We start from the raw sequence: 15,569 nt of genomic DNA, 5'->3' as shown, positions 1-15,569 counted from the left end.
ACACATGTCACACACTGTGTCATTATTTCCATCCATCCAACAAGCCCAAAGACACAAAAACTAAGTGCACCCAGTTGTTTAGTGGCTTGTAAAACCATTTTTGGCAGCGATTACATGTAGTAATTGTTTTCTGTATGACTTTGTCAGTGTCTCACATTATTGTGCAGGATTTTTGGCCCACTCTTCTACACAACGTTGCTTCATTCATTGAGGTTTGCGAGCTTTGACTGGCTCATGGTGTTGTTGGAATTGAGCTGTCAGACACATGACCAAACATTTGACTCTAGAATATTTTTGTATACTGAGGAGTTTATGGTCAACTGCAAAGTGCCTAGATCCTGAGGCTGGAGAATAAGCCCAAATCATCATTCCTCCACCACCGTGCTGATATTTAGTATGAGGTTTTTGTGCTGACACGCTGTGTTTGGGTTCACCAACATTTCTGCGGTGCATGTAGGAAAAACCTCTCCAAGTTGGTCACCTCTATAGGAGGGAAATTGTTCCAGAAGTCTCGTTGTTTTTTTCTTATGCAACTCTGTGAACCTAGGTCATGCTGTCATGTCCTTTTTTAGACAAAAGAAGCTTTGTCATGGCAACCCTTTTAAACAAGTCAGACTCGTTCAGTCTTTTTCTAATTGCACAGTCATGAACTTTAACATTTAACATACTAAGTAAGGCCTGTAGAATGTGAGATGTAGTTGCTCTGAGCATTGTAAGGCCTGACGCTAGGGTGAATTTGCTGGAACACCACTGCTGGGAAGGCTGCAAATTGTCTTGAATGTTTTTCACTTGTGAAAAATCTTTCTTTTATATATATATATATATATATATATATATATATATATATATATATATATATATATATATATATATATGGAAATGGCCTTGTAACCCTCCCCAGATTGATGGGCAGCAACAATTGTTTCACTAAGTTCACTTCTGATCTCTTTCTGGGCGTTGTGTTAACACACATCTGAAAAAGCTTTTATAGAGGCAGTTGATACGCTCAACCTAGATGCTTTTTACCCTCCCGATGTCTATGGAAGCACTGAGGTTGCACTTATTTGTTTCACACACTGCTTTTGCATTTTGGCTTATTAAATTATGTAAAAATTTAAGACCCAGGTGGGCCAGGTGACTTTTTTTTTTGTTGATGTTTTGATACATAAAGTGCAATCAAAGCATCTCATTCTGTTTACTCAACATATGCACAGATGCAGACCAAAGATGACTATCAGGTCACATGACCACATATGTTTCATTTATTTAAAAGGTTATCTGATCTTTCAAAAGCACAGCAACCTTGTGACCAATGACGCCCAACTGAGGACAAGGAGAGGCTGATGCAGTCACCGGATCAGCGTTACACAAGTTCAATCAGCACTTCGAAACATTACATAACTCACGAGAAAACATTAGATAAACTCTGATCTCTTGTATGATCTATGAATGCGGAAATGTGAGTGACGTGTGCAACACAACGAACTGATCAGAAGTCTATCAAGCAGACACGTTCAAACTATTGCTAATTATCCAAACTTCTGTTCTTTAATACCTGCATCTATTTGTTTTTCTTCTCAGTTGCTCTTTTCTGAAGAATTTGTGACTGCTACTGTTTTTATGTTTAACAAGTGAGCCTTATCCTCTCACAAATATCTCTTTATTGTCATTGTATATGTACAATGAATTTGTGAGTGTTCCACAGCAACTGTGCAGGAATAAAATATAAATAGTAATACAGAAGGAATAAATAGCAAACCACAGGAATATATACAAAATTATATGTATATGTACAAAACAATAGGAATATACACAAAACAAGGGGAATATACACAAAACAATAGAAAAGGCACACATTAAAAGGAAAGGGTTGCGAAGTGCTTGGAATTAGTGCGAAGAAATGACTTGATCTGAATGGACACATGCAGGTGGTGCAGGTGCTGCTGTGCCTTCTTTACCAGGGCCATGGTGTTGCCATGATGCCATGAGGAGTTCTTTCATTTTGCGGACGTTTAGCTTCAGGCCATTTTCTGAGCACCAGCAGGACAAATTCTCTACCTCCACCTTGTATGCTGTCTCATCTCCATCAGAGATGGGCCCAACTACGATGGTGTCATCGGCATACTTGAAGGTGGTGTTGGTTGGTTGGATTGGTGTACAGTCATATGTGTGCAGGGCAAACTGCAGGGGGCTGAGAATGCAGCCCTGTGAGGATCCAGTGCTGAGTGACAGTTGGTGAGGAAATCAAAGCAGCAGAGATGCTGAAAGTTGCTGAAAGCTTTTGAGAATGTAAAATGTCATCAACCGGGGATGCAGGTGCTGCAGGTCCTCATTCAGTGAGACAATGGCAAAGACTCGTCATCTAATGTGGGTGTTTGTCTAAACTGCCATTTTTGGTGTCAGATCACTGCTGAATAATGGCGATATGTTGTTTTTCATGAAGAACTGTACATGTGAAGCTTTATGTTGGTATCTGGGGACTTTCATTGACAATTATGTAACTATGCCGCTCTTCATATCAGTCTAAATTGATGTGTTTCTAAATGGCAAATTAGCACATTTAATAAGGTAGAGTAACAGAGACAAAACTATTTTAGATTTCACTCAGTCACTAGGTAGAGCTTGCTAGTACTGGATTGAACCCCATTTTCAGATTCAGATAACTTTATTAATCCCAAAGAAAGGCAATTTGCTTGGAGGTTACCTGCACAACTTACTCACACAATCTAGAGTCCTTAGACACCAAGCAATAACTACTGTAGCATGTCAAGGCAAAGCTCAACAAACAATAATGTTTAAAAAAGAATAAAAATTAACAATACAATAATTAAATAGAATAACAAAAACTAAAATTGAACAAAGAAGGTGTTATAGCCGAGGGAATGAAGGAGTTTTAGCATTTCTTTGTTCTACACTAGAGTACAAGGAAGCAGTGATCTGAGAGCAGCTTCCTGAACTCAGATGACACACATGGTCAGGATGCAATAATAATGTGTTTTTATGAGAAGGTGTTAGCAGATGCTGTGGGAGGTTTTACCCTGAACAGGCAGATGAAATAAAATGTTAAAAGCCTTTCAATAAACTGCACAATAAAAATGACAGAACTGCTTTAATCAAAGATAGCATAGATTCAACAGGGAGCATTCCTTTTAAGACTTTGGCCCATATTAAGATGATACCATCACATAGTTGCTGCAGATTGGTCAGCTGCACATTCATAATGGGAATATCCTGTTCCACCACATCCCTAAGGTGCTCAGTTGGAATGATATAATCAGCCATCAGGAGATTGGTGAACTGTAGGGCTATGGGTTTAAAAACAATCCTCATTTGGTATCCAAAAGGGATCCAATTTGTGCCAAGAAACGATGGCACAAATTGTGTGAATGTGTGTGTGAATGGGTGAATGACTGGATGTAGTGTAAAGCGCTTTGGGGTCCTTAGGAACTGAGTAAAGCGCTATACAAATGCAGGCCATTTACCATCGCACCACCATCAGCAGCCTGAACTGTTGATACAAAGCAGCATGGATTCATGCTTTCATGTTGTTTACACTAAATTGTGACCCTGCCAGCTGAATGTTGCAACAGCAACACCTGGTGTGGTCTTCTGCTGCTCTAGCCCATCTGCTTCAGAATTTGACATTCAGAGATGCTCTTCTGCGTACTTGGTTTTATCTGACTTACTTTTTCCTTCTGATCAGCTCAAACCAGTCTTGCCATTCATCTCTGACCTCTGGCATAAAAATATTTTTATGCAGAGAACTGCCACTCAGTGTATATTTTCTCTTTTTTTAGGCCATTCTCTGTAAAACCCACAGGTGGCTGGGTAGATCAGCAGTTTCTGAATTACTGAATTACAGTCTAGCAGCAACAACTATGCCATGTTCAAAGTCACTTAAATCACCTTTCTTCTTCTTTTTGTTGCTTATTTTGAACATCGGCAGATCATCTTGACCATGTCTAAATGCCTGCATGCAGATGCTGCTACATAATCGGGTGACTAGATATTTTCTTCAAATTGCAGCTGAACAGGCGTACCTAATAATGTGGTGTAAAGATTCTGTTTTGGTAAGCAAATACATTTTTGTGCATGCCATGTTAACAGTACATTAAAATAAAAAGATTTTAATGTTCAGATCATGCCGTGCAATTACACTGACAAACACTCATTTGTCATCTAAAAGACACCCGGAAATGTTGTGGAAATATTCAGTAGATCAGATGAGCAAGAGCAGTCATTTCAGATCACAGTAATCATGTTCCACATCAGATAAAATTATGTAATTACAAAGTCACGAGGGCTGTTTTTCAAAACCCGCATCACAAACACGCTCAGTCACCTCTAGATAGTTTCACTTTATGTAGAGTAACTCATTCCAGTAGTAGTTACTTTTGCAAAATCTTTAGACAAAAGCGAAGAAAAAAATGACAAACAAACAACTGTTAAAATACTACGCCGATTGAGACTGCACAAGATTTTTTTTAAAGTGACAGTGCGATCACGCCATGATGTAAAACATTACTTTGAAATCACAAATATTTAACAGAAAACAATCCAGTCAAATCTTCCTGAGATGGTTTTGTTTGTCTCATATTTGGCTCCACTGAATTTGAGATAAGGGACTTGGCACTTTTGTTATCAGTGTTCTGGACCGACTGCTGAAAGGATCCGGTTAGGCATACATGCCTACAGCTATCTGATGTTTTTTTAAGAACTATCTTTATTTTTGATCTCACATTCTTGGCTCGAGGAAGAACGCACCAGAAGCTTCTAGAAAGGTTAAAGTTACAGAATCTCAGGTTAAACGAAAGTACACCCTCAATAAATTGCAGGGTTTTGCTATCAAAACAAAAATAATACTACAAAAGTACAATTAAATAAAAAAAAAATGTAATTAGGTAAATACAATCTCAAGCAAGTGTAAACACAGGAGTGGTATAGCCTTACTACTTCCATAGGAATTAAGAAGGTTAAGTAGCAGACAGTTTATTCTTTTAGAAAAAGGCTGTTTTGGAAGGGTTGCCATGAGAATGCATTTTCTCTCTAAAAAGAAATCTCATCATCACAGAACCATGTCCTTTGGACAGATGAGACCGTGTTTGGTGAAGACGAAACGCACCATATCTGCAACTATCAAGCATGGATCTGGAGACCTTGGACATGGTCACCTTGGAGTTGACCATGAGCTCCTCTTCCTATCAAAGTATTCCAGAGTCAAATGCAAGGTCATTTGTCTGACAGCTGAAGCTTAAGACTTGCCAAGGACCAGGTTATTTTTCTCATATTCTGATATGTAAAACTTTAGAAATAACTGAAGGCATACTTCTCTTTACCTTGACTGTAGTTTGAAATACTACTTAAATTTTGCGACCTTACTCATAAAAAGTGTCGTAAAAGTGATCCATGGTGGTAAATAACTTCCTCATTGGAAGTTATTTACCACCATGGATCAGTCCACCTTTTTCTGTTATATTTTGCAGCTGACTTTTCCCCTCCCCCTTTTTCCCCTCATAAGGACATTAATAAACCACCTTCAATTAGTCTAGTCTTAATAGTGTCAGGAAATTAATAATTTACTTATTTATTGCTTTGACTGGCCCAACCAGCAATCCTACATGGGTTCTGCATTAACAGATTTGCATTAACAGACATTTTACCAGGGTTATAACCAGTTGCACCAGTACCTCTGTCATTTAAATCACATGTAAGTGCAACATGCTGCGTCCTCAGATCAATGGAGATTTTACTGTCCAAGTACAACAGTCCAACACAGGAACTGCAAGCTTCATTAAGCTCTGGAATGCTTAAAGCTCATTATGTAACCCAATTACATAAGCAGACACGAGATAACAGCAAATCCACAAATCTGCCGTGAACCCTGGAGATCAGCGTAGCCTTTACTTGCTCTGAAACTAACATTAATGTGGATATTTAACTTAAACCTAGATAACTCCATTAAACTTTAAGAGAGCAGAGGAAGTGCTTTGTGATAAGAGAGTAGTTCTTATCACGAAACGCTGGAGTACAGTTCAAACTGATCAAACACACTACTCTAAAAAGCTGAACTCCAACAACTGTTGTATGAAAAACAGCTTTTTTATGTCTGCATAGATTTTCAGTCATCTAGATCATTGTAGTCTTAACAGCTTGAAATGAAGGTGGGTGAACTTCTTTACATTATATTAAAAAAGGAGAAAAATAACTAAGAAGTCCTTCTTTTTAACAGCTTCGTTACTTGACCAATGTATTTAGCCAGTTGGGGATTGACCGATGCAAAACCTGAGTATATTTGATGTGACTTTAGGGCGTTTTTTTCTGTTTTTATTAAGCACTGAATGAAACACACACACACACACACACACACACACACACACACACACACACACACACACACACACACACACACACACACACACACACACACACACACACACACACCAGGGTTTTAGTTTAAAAAAAGGTCTTTTAAATATATAAAACCACACATATTTGTATAAACATTGCAAAGAACCACCAGAATATTGAAACATACATTATCTCTGAATGAAATTTACCGCATATTTACTCATACATTACTCATACATAAATCTAGCTTTAAAGATAATCAGTGAGCGTGACCTCGATCAAATCATTTTCCGTGTTTCTTTCATCTCCAGGTCCCTCGGCTGTCTAAGGTACTTCAACTTCCGTCAAGTCATTTTTAACCTCTTGAGCCTCATTTTCTGTTTTCCCTTGCTCCATTCTTTCTAGCTCTATCTTAAGTTGCTCTTTCTCGTTTATTATCACTTCTTCCTCAACAGCTCTCTGCTGCTCCTCTCTCTCTTTCCTCTCTTTTTCAGCCTTTTCCATCTTTTCCTGCTTCTTCAGCTTCCAGAAGAATCTCAGGTTTTTCTCAGGGTACGTCACTTTGGCCAGTGGCAGCTTAAAGATTCTTTCGGTCCCCGTGGTTAAGAGAAGGAAAGTCAGGGCAGACAGGCAGAAAGGCCAGGTGCAGGCTGGAAGACCAAACTGTGGATTTAAAAAAAAAAAAAAAAAACAGTTGTGAAACATATTTTAATGTTTTTTTAACAGTTTTTATAAAAATAGGAGTGAGAATAAAATGTACTTACCCTGGACATGATGTTGGCGATGGCTGAGCCAAGGTATGCACAGAAAAAAGCTGCAGAGGAGGAGGGAAAAATTGTTTGATGTAAATGATAAAGTGTGATTACAAATAACAGCCTTTGTTTGGTAAGGTTGCACATGGTTGCTTGTCATTTGGCCTTATTTTGCAGATAAGAGAATGCATTTTTGTAATTTTTTTTACTCACCACATGTGATAGCAAGCAGATGCACTTGCCAGGTGAGAGCATAAAACATTCCTCCAATAGCAATGCAGGCTAACACACAGTTGTACCCCCAGAGGCCAAAGTAAATGTCTCCAAACGGAGCCGCCAGGGCCAGACCTGCAAAATATTTCGTTACTGTTACCAGAGAAGAGTTCACCCAAAGATTGGTTTATCTTAGTAAATTAAAACCCTCCTGATCAGAACAAGTTTTACATGGCATGTCCTTTTTTTTACAATATCGGATGCCTGGTTAGACACTGTGACATCCTCTCACCTGAAACCATTCCCACTGCAGATCCCAGGACAGCATGAGCACAGGTGATGGGGGAGGAGATAAAGAGGGAGATGATGAAGATGCCTCCAGTCCAAGGGTTGTCACAGCCATAGACCTGGCCTATTCCTACTGGCACTGACATGAAGAGCTGAAAGTGTACAGGCAGAAATGTAAAGCCCGCTTTATTGGATGTGCAGCTGTATTTAACTTGTGAACAACTTAAAGTTGCATATATAGTTAACAACATAGGTCCACATTATTTTAACTTGTTAGCTGAAAGCATGTGCTAAAACCTCGGCTACAAGACCATGACTTCTGAAGTTAAAAAGGCTGCGAAATCTGCATGTTATCATTTCCTTTCAGCTACCTTTGCTACGTCAAGCTCAGCCCACGTGATGTTGGGCAGCTCCGAGCGTGGCTGAATGAGGACTTGAGGGAAGTAGTTGTTGTAGTAGCCGGTGGCGACCATGTGGAGACACACCAGGATGTTAAAGGGCAGGGTGAAAACAGGAAGATCCCAACGACTGTTGATAGATGCCAGGGCGCTGGACACAATGGGGCTGGACATGAAAAGGCATCACATCAGAAATCTGCTCCACATTTAACTCACATTTACAAAATAACCCAAGTACATCTATGTTCAATCACACCAGTCTGCGCTAATGTTAAAATCACGGAAAGGCAGCGTAAATAACACCTGTATTGTTCTTCTGGAAAAACCTTGGGTCCTGGCCTTCATACCGCCCACCAAAATATTGTTGTAGATGGAGCACACCCTGACAGGAACACCCTCTCACTGCAGAACAATGCACCCCACTGCATTATAGAAACTACTCAGGAATGCTTTGAAGAGTTTGACAAAGATTTTGCACTTTGATCAAACGTGATGCCCTGGAACAAGCCCGATCCATAATACCAGGGAGTGCTCTTAATATCCCAGTGCTAAATACTACAGGAGGCACCCAGACATCCTGTAGTTTTATTGTTATGACTCATCGATGTAGATCAATCATTCTTTTTACACATTTCCAGCTTTTAGGAGCAGAGATGACAGATCTGTATATGACTGATATGGTCTCTTTTGTCTACTTAACTACAGCAAATAATTTGTATTATTTATTTATTCATTCATTTGTTTGCTTTTATTACAATGTCTCAGAACAATACGTAACCTATTATGACACAGAAAATGACAACTGATGGCATTCATGATTCGTGACTGGCTTATCTACTTTTCTTTATCTACCTTTCATTTTTTATGATGCAAACCTAGTGCACAGTTTCACCATTTCTCGGTCTTACCACATCATGGACATAAAGATGTTCGGCAGAAGAAGCCACCAGTACCAGTTTCCTGCGTTAGAGAACACGGCCATCAGCAGACCCACCAGTATCCCGTTGTAGCCGTACAGCCCTGCAGCTATTGCACCCCTGAAGGAAAGTTTTTTGAATCAATTTTTTTTTCTAGCTCAAGCCAAATGATAAATTTTCTTTTACTGCCAAGCAGATAATCATCAAGAATGACTTCTCGGCCCGCCTTCTGGCATTACGACTGACAGTATTTAAAGATAGCATCAGTTAGGGGGGGAAAAAAACACCTGAGTGCTCACACCTGTTCTGTTGCAATAGGAGAGCGGAAATGGTTGCAAAGAGCGTGCCCACAAAGCCATTTAGGGCCCACCAGTAGTTCTGCAGGATGAGGCCGGCAAAAATGACAAGGCCACTCAGGGGGTTGTTGACAAACATCACCTGGGCCGCGCCGCGCAAGACCCAATCCAGCAGCCGCAGCAGGAAGAACTGCTCTGAAAGATGCGACAGTGAGAGATATTTGACTGCCAGCAAACACTTCACATCTTCAAAGGCTGTGAAAGGGTTACTAACATAATCATCTTCTTCTATGCAAACTCTCACATGTATGGAGGGAAATAGTTACACATTGTCTGTAGTTACACATTAAACTCGATAGTGCTGCTTGTCTCAAGGGCACATTTTCAAGTTCCCGTCATGATTTTTGCCACTGCTGGGGAATACTGTCATACATGGAATTTCATGGTAGTGCTTTATTGATGTTTTCTGATTTAAGTACTTCAGTTATGCCAGTTGGTATTTTTCACTATTTTAGAAGCTAACTGGGTAATCCTACCAGTTTCAACACCCACACGCTGATTAACTGACTCATGCACGCTCCTATGAAAAGGCGGCATTAGCAGTGAGAAAGTTTTCTACAAAATAGCATGACCAAATTTTTTTTTACTTAACACAACTATCTTATGTCCCAGATTGTTATACCACCTGCACTGTTGGCAAAACTACTTTCTATTTAGTTCCAAACTTTAAATTTGAAGTAAGCTGCTGATGTTAACCTACTTTCCATCCATTTTCCAAACACCTCCATGTCTCCAGAGAAGTAGGACACTCCTTTGAGGAAACGGGCCCTGGCTTTCTGCAGGGCTGTTGCTCCTGCAGGTTGCACTCGGTCCTCTTGCCTGTCCTCCTGGGAGTTCCCATTCTGAGATGGTAAGTAAGGGTGTGCCATCAGGGGCTGGAGCTCCTGCAGTCAGCAGCATGTTCAGTAATTAATTTCAGAATTACAGTTTGAGTCATGATAAGTTGAGGTGAAATATGAATATTGACTAACAGTGAAGGTGGTGGCAGAAACACTGGAGGACAGCACATCAGAACTGGAGCTGCTGGTAATCTTCTGAACTTCCTGACAGTGCAGAGATGTAGCTGTTACTCAGGAGCAAACACACTCTTCCTCCATTTATATATAACAAGGTACACCATAGGTATACATACTGACCACTCGTGAATGTGTTTTGTTTTTCAGTATGATTACTGTTATATTGGTGGCGGTCACGTTTCTGTGCTTCAAAGTCATTCTACATCATTATTAAGTGTGGCCTTTGAAATATCCCCTGAGGGACAATAAATGATTAATTACTGTGTCTGTACCTTTGTTCTATCAAAACATGTAAAAAAAGAAAAATGCAATCTCATATCTTAGGAAATTTTAATATATATCAATGCCTTCTTTCCTTACATGCTCGATTAAATGCAGCCCTTTTAACCCTTTATTTTAAATTTGTATTTAAACTTGAGTGTTACTGGAGGGGATTACAATACTTTTTTTTGCAGTGTCTTTACTTTTGTGTCAAGGTCCTGAGTCTGACGACTCAGTGTTTTGTGTTTCTTTATGCTTTTGTTTATCCTGAGTATGTATTCTGTTATGATTTACAGTTTGTTAGGTTTCTGTTCTTTGCTTACCCTGGTCCCACTTCTGTGTTCTGTCTGTTTATGGCGTCACACTGTCTGTTTGTGAATCTGTCTGTTTAGTTAGTTCAGTGTCTTGTCTGGTTCTGTGTCTGAGTTTCCTGTTTTATTCTGAAGGTCCCTGTCTCGTGTGAGTGTGTTCAGTTTACGCTTCCCCTGTCCCGTCACCTCTGACTTCTTCCAGGTGTGTTGTCCTCCTGTCTCTCATCCCCTGATTACTGCTGTGTGTATTTAAGCCCTGTGTGTTCTCCTGCCTGTTGCCGGTTCGTCTGTGTTCCACGGTGTCCTGTTCCGCGTCTGCCTCTCTCCCTGTTTCGTGTGTTCTCAGGTTTATTTAGTTTTTTCCAGTTTAGGTTTGTTTAGTCCCTTGTCATCCCTCACTGCCTCTTTGCCACTACACCACCCTGTAAATAAACATCACTCGAATCATCAGTCATTGCCTGCATTTTGGGTTCTCCTTTCCTCCAACACCACACAGCCCGCCTCAGCAGCCGTGACAGTAAGAACACCTGTTCTGACAAACCATCCTACTTTGGCAAAACGTCCTACCGTAAGTAGTTTACGCACATTTCTGCTGTCACAGAGTAATTCTAGCACCAATTTAAGTAGGTATGATGGGTTGCCACTTAACTTTGCCCATCAGAGTATGCTTGTAGCTCATATGCATACAGCCAGAATGGTTTGCCACTTCATTTTGCCCGTCAGAGTATGTGTGTAGCTGTTATTAACAACGGTAGGATGATTTGCCACTGAATTTCGTGTTGTGCGCATGCGCAGAAACAACAGGTAGGATGGTTTGCCAGGTAGGATGGATTCCCAGAACACCTGGCACAATGGACCCAGCAGCATTCAACCTGCCCGAGGAGCTCCGGGAGGATATTATTTATTCTGTGGACAGTTTAATTAATTTATGGCTGGAGCATGAGGAGAAGGGATTCCGCCAAGCCATAACTAATCGATTGCAGCGACTGGTTTCCGGTCTTACCTGGCTGTTCAGCTCACTCCACCCACTTGTTCAGAATTTCTTTCTGAACGAGCTGCACCTTCACCCCCCTACCGCTCGTCTGCTCAGCCCAACTGAGGATATGCGGTCCGGATTGCCGGATATGGAGTTACCTGGCCCGTTGGAGCGATCTCCGAGGAGGAAGCAACGTTCGCGTCGTAGGTAGGGATGGGTACCGGTTCTGACACAAATGGTAGTAACCAGACCGAAAAGCAGCGCACATTTCAGTGCTTTTTTTTTTTTTCCTGAGATGTCATACAGTTTGGATTCCAGCCAATCATTTTACCTTCGCGAGCGTAGTAGGCGGGCCCAGGTACCTACGTTCTTTTAGAGCAGAGCTAAAGATTAAAAATGCCCAAGACAAAGTGGTCAAAGTCTGGCTGTACTTCACAGCAAAAGATTCAAACTCAGCAGCCTGCAATAAGTGCTTTAAGGTGATACTGTGCAAAGGAGGTAACTCCTCGAATCTGATGAAACACCTGGCGACATATAGCATTTTGTTAAAAGCCGAGAAATGCGCCGTATTTGATAACTTGCTGCGAGACCTCACACTGCGCACGTCTACTGCGCGTGGGTTGCCTGTTATCTGACCTGGAGTTAGCAACATCCCCCAAAAACCCGAAGAGTAGAGTCCTGGCCCCTAGCCCTGCCAGTCTAGCACAAATGATGACGGATGATGATGCAGCAGCAGCCGTTCTTCTCTGCGTGAGTAGCTTAATGTTGTTCGTGTGTAATTTACGTTGAGTAGGCTAACCACGTTATTACATTAATGCATGTAAGGTGAACTAGCAAACAGTCGTAGTTACATGCTGCTGACTTCTTGTTTGATGGCAGGTACTCCCTTCACCCTGGCCAAAAAGGCTAAGATGGCCAAAGAAAAAGAGGGAAACGGCTAAACATGAGAGGTTTTTGGATAAAGTTGTTTTTTTTTTTTTTTTTTCCATGGTTGAAGCACTGCTTCCAGCCAAGAGTGATGCCATAAATCCCCTATAGCTGTGGAAAAGGCTAACATTGTTATCTTTTTACAAAAAACAGCTAAACATAAGAGGTTTTTGGACCAATTTTGTGTTCTCCATTCTTTAAGCACCGGTTCGAGCACCGTTTCAAAAGTACCAGTTTGGTACTGGTATCAGGTAAAACCTAAACGATACCCATCCCTAGTCATAGGCGCCTCACCCCACAGCCGGATGGTGGGACCTCAGAACTGCCGGCTGTGGTGAGTGAGAAAGACACTCTTTCTGTTTCACCAGACTTTGGGACTGTTAATTCTGGGGCTGTGTTTATTCTGTTAGCCGCCCGGCCTGAAGCTCTGTTAGCCGCCCGGCCTGAAGCCCAGTCGCCACCTCCACCACATTCAGCCTCACTACCCATAGCTCAGTTACAGTCACAGCCAGACTTACTACAGACTATGCTACAGTCCATAGCCCAGTCTGTAGCTCAGTTGGCAGAAGATCGATAGTATCGATCCCAAGTCGGGATCGGTATCGGATCGATACTAGCCTGGTTAGATCGATTCTTTACTTGGAGTTCTGCTTGTTTGCTATGCTGTGCTTTCGGCAAAAACGAAACAGCCAGGTCGCTGGACTCGCCGCTCCTGTGTCAGCGGAGAGCAGGCACGCTTTGCTTCCCCTCCCCTCCCCCCCCTTATGTTTCGGTGTTGCGCTGACACGTCACGTGACTTAGACACTTTGGGGGTTATTAAGTTTACATATTAAATATATTTTTACCAATTGTTTTTGTTGTTGAGAATTTTAATTGTAATTTTTGTATTATAGTTTATCAACAGTATTTGTTTTAATTTGTTTACTGGTTTGCCTGCACTTAAGATTAACAAAAAAGAGGGGAAAAAAAAAAAGAGCGCCACCACGGCAGACCCCATGGCATTTTCATGCTTCGCCGCATCATTTATTCTTACAATAATCACACGGTTGCTGTAACAGTACATTCAATGGCTGCAGCTCTCCCGCTGGCAGCCGTACACATCAACACCAAAAACAACAACAGCACAAGCAGCGCACAGGTTTTAAGCCGGTGAGGCATGATTGTAGATGCAGTGAAGGTGAGTCCATCTCATCTGCAGCAGCATCACAGACCACGGCCCGCCACAATAATAAAGCATTTTTTATTTAATTATAAATAAATTATTTCTCCTAATTATGTCCTGGGTTTTAAGTAATTAATAATACAAAAGGAAAAATCACAAAAAACACTTAAAGGCATGAAAATTAATTGCAATTTAGCAATTCAATGAGGCATCCACTTTATTTATTGAAAAGTATCGGTATTGGTATCGGCAATACTGGCCCGAATTTACTTGGTATCAGATCGATACCAAAATATGCAGTATCACACACCACTACTGGCCAGATCTGAGACTGTGATGCACTCCAGGGCCTCCCCAGAGGCTGGGTTTCAGCCCCCAGCTGACTCTGGACCCCTGGAACTTAAGAAGCCAGCTGAGGACTGCACCCGGCTGTCGCTGCCTGAGCAGAGTCAATGCTCCGCGCAGCTGCTATGTGTTTGCCAGAGGCCCGTGTGCCTGCTGGTTCTGATCTGTTCCTGCCAGGGGACCCGAGGAGCCCGTCCAGCCTCCTGCTGACTGTCATGGTCCTGAGTCTGACGACTCAGTGTTTTGTGTTTCTTTATGCTTTTGTTTATCCTGAGTATGTATTCTGTTATGATTTACAGTTTGTTAGGTTTCTGTTCTGTGCTTACCCTGGTCTCACTTCTGTGTTCTGTTTATGGTGTCACTCTGTCTGTTTAGTTAGTTCAGTGTCTGGTTCTGTGTCTGAGTTTCCTGTTTTATTCTGAAGGTCCCTGTCTCGTGTGAGTGTGTTCAGTTTACGCTTCCCCTGTCCCGTCACCTCTGACTTCTTCCAGGTGTGTTGTCCTCCTGTCTCTCATCCCCTGATTACTGCTGTGTGTATTTAAGCCCTGTGTGTTCTCCTGCCTGTTGCCGGTTCGTCTGTGTTCCACGGTGTCCTGTTCCGCGTCTGCCTCACTCCCTGTTTCGTGTGTTCTCAGGTTTATTTAGTTTTTTCCAGTTTAGGTTTGTTTAGTTCCTTGTCATCCCTCACTGCCTCTTTGCCACTACACCACCCTGTAAATAAACATCACTCGAATCATCAGTCATCACCTGCATTTTGGGTTCTCCTTTCCTCCAACACCACACGGCTCGCCTCAGCAGCCGTGACATTTTGTTACTTTTTACCACATGATTCGTTGTTCTTTTGGCAATAAAAGTGCCTTTACATTGCTATATTTCACATTCTGTTCAAGAGTTTGTGATCAATTTTGTCTTATAATTAATGAAATGGACTGAGCTAACACTAGACCTCTAATCTTCCACAGATATTTGTTAATCTCATAAAGAAAAATCATTAACTGCCCTGCTGGACTTCCAGAGGCTTTGCTAAACACCAGTGCCCCTACCTTTGTGCAGTTCGGTCCAGGCATTTGTCCCAGAAAAGGCAGAGGCAGAGACGGCTCCCAGCTTCTCTAGAGCTGCTCTAGAGATCCTTCAGCTGAAGGCTTTTATACTGTAGTTACAGGCTCTAAAGAAAACTCCACCTCATCTCTCCCTCACATCCACCTCTTCATCTCACGTGCATCCTCTGCAGGAATCATTGGAATTCAGCAGTGATAGTCACCGCCTCACTCATATCTTCCTGGACATGCTTAAAAACAG

General features: G+C 41.6%; 1 protein-coding gene across 1 annotated transcript; it reads right to left on the bottom strand.

Annotated features, from left to right (window-relative positions):
- Positions 1-6,672: 6,672 nt before the first annotated feature.
- On the bottom strand, positions 6,673-15,337 carry slc14a2 (solute carrier family 14 member 2). The gene is made up of 10 exons (XM_085368183.1): positions 15,314-15,337; positions 10,244-10,315; positions 9,973-10,156; positions 9,218-9,407; positions 8,908-9,036; positions 7,973-8,165; positions 7,606-7,753; positions 7,314-7,448; positions 7,113-7,162; positions 6,673-7,011 (listed from the first exon to the last, which is right to left on the bottom strand). Exons 1-10 carry the CDS (start codon positions 15,335-15,337, stop codon positions 6,673-6,675), a joined length of 1,464 nt encoding a protein of 487 aa, XP_085224309.1.
- Positions 15,338-15,569: the final 232 nt, after the last annotated feature.

This window comes from Diplotaxodon limnothrissa, linkage group LG12 (genome assembly GCF_057381915.1).
Source record: "Diplotaxodon limnothrissa isolate DT_005_m linkage group LG12, D_limnothrissa_male_GT1.1, whole genome shotgun sequence".
In the NCBI taxonomy this organism is placed as follows: domain Eukaryota; kingdom Metazoa; phylum Chordata; class Actinopteri; order Cichliformes; family Cichlidae; genus Diplotaxodon; species Diplotaxodon limnothrissa.
The sequence above is the reverse complement of the archived record's forward strand: the minus strand, read 5'-3'. Positions and strand labels throughout refer to the sequence as shown.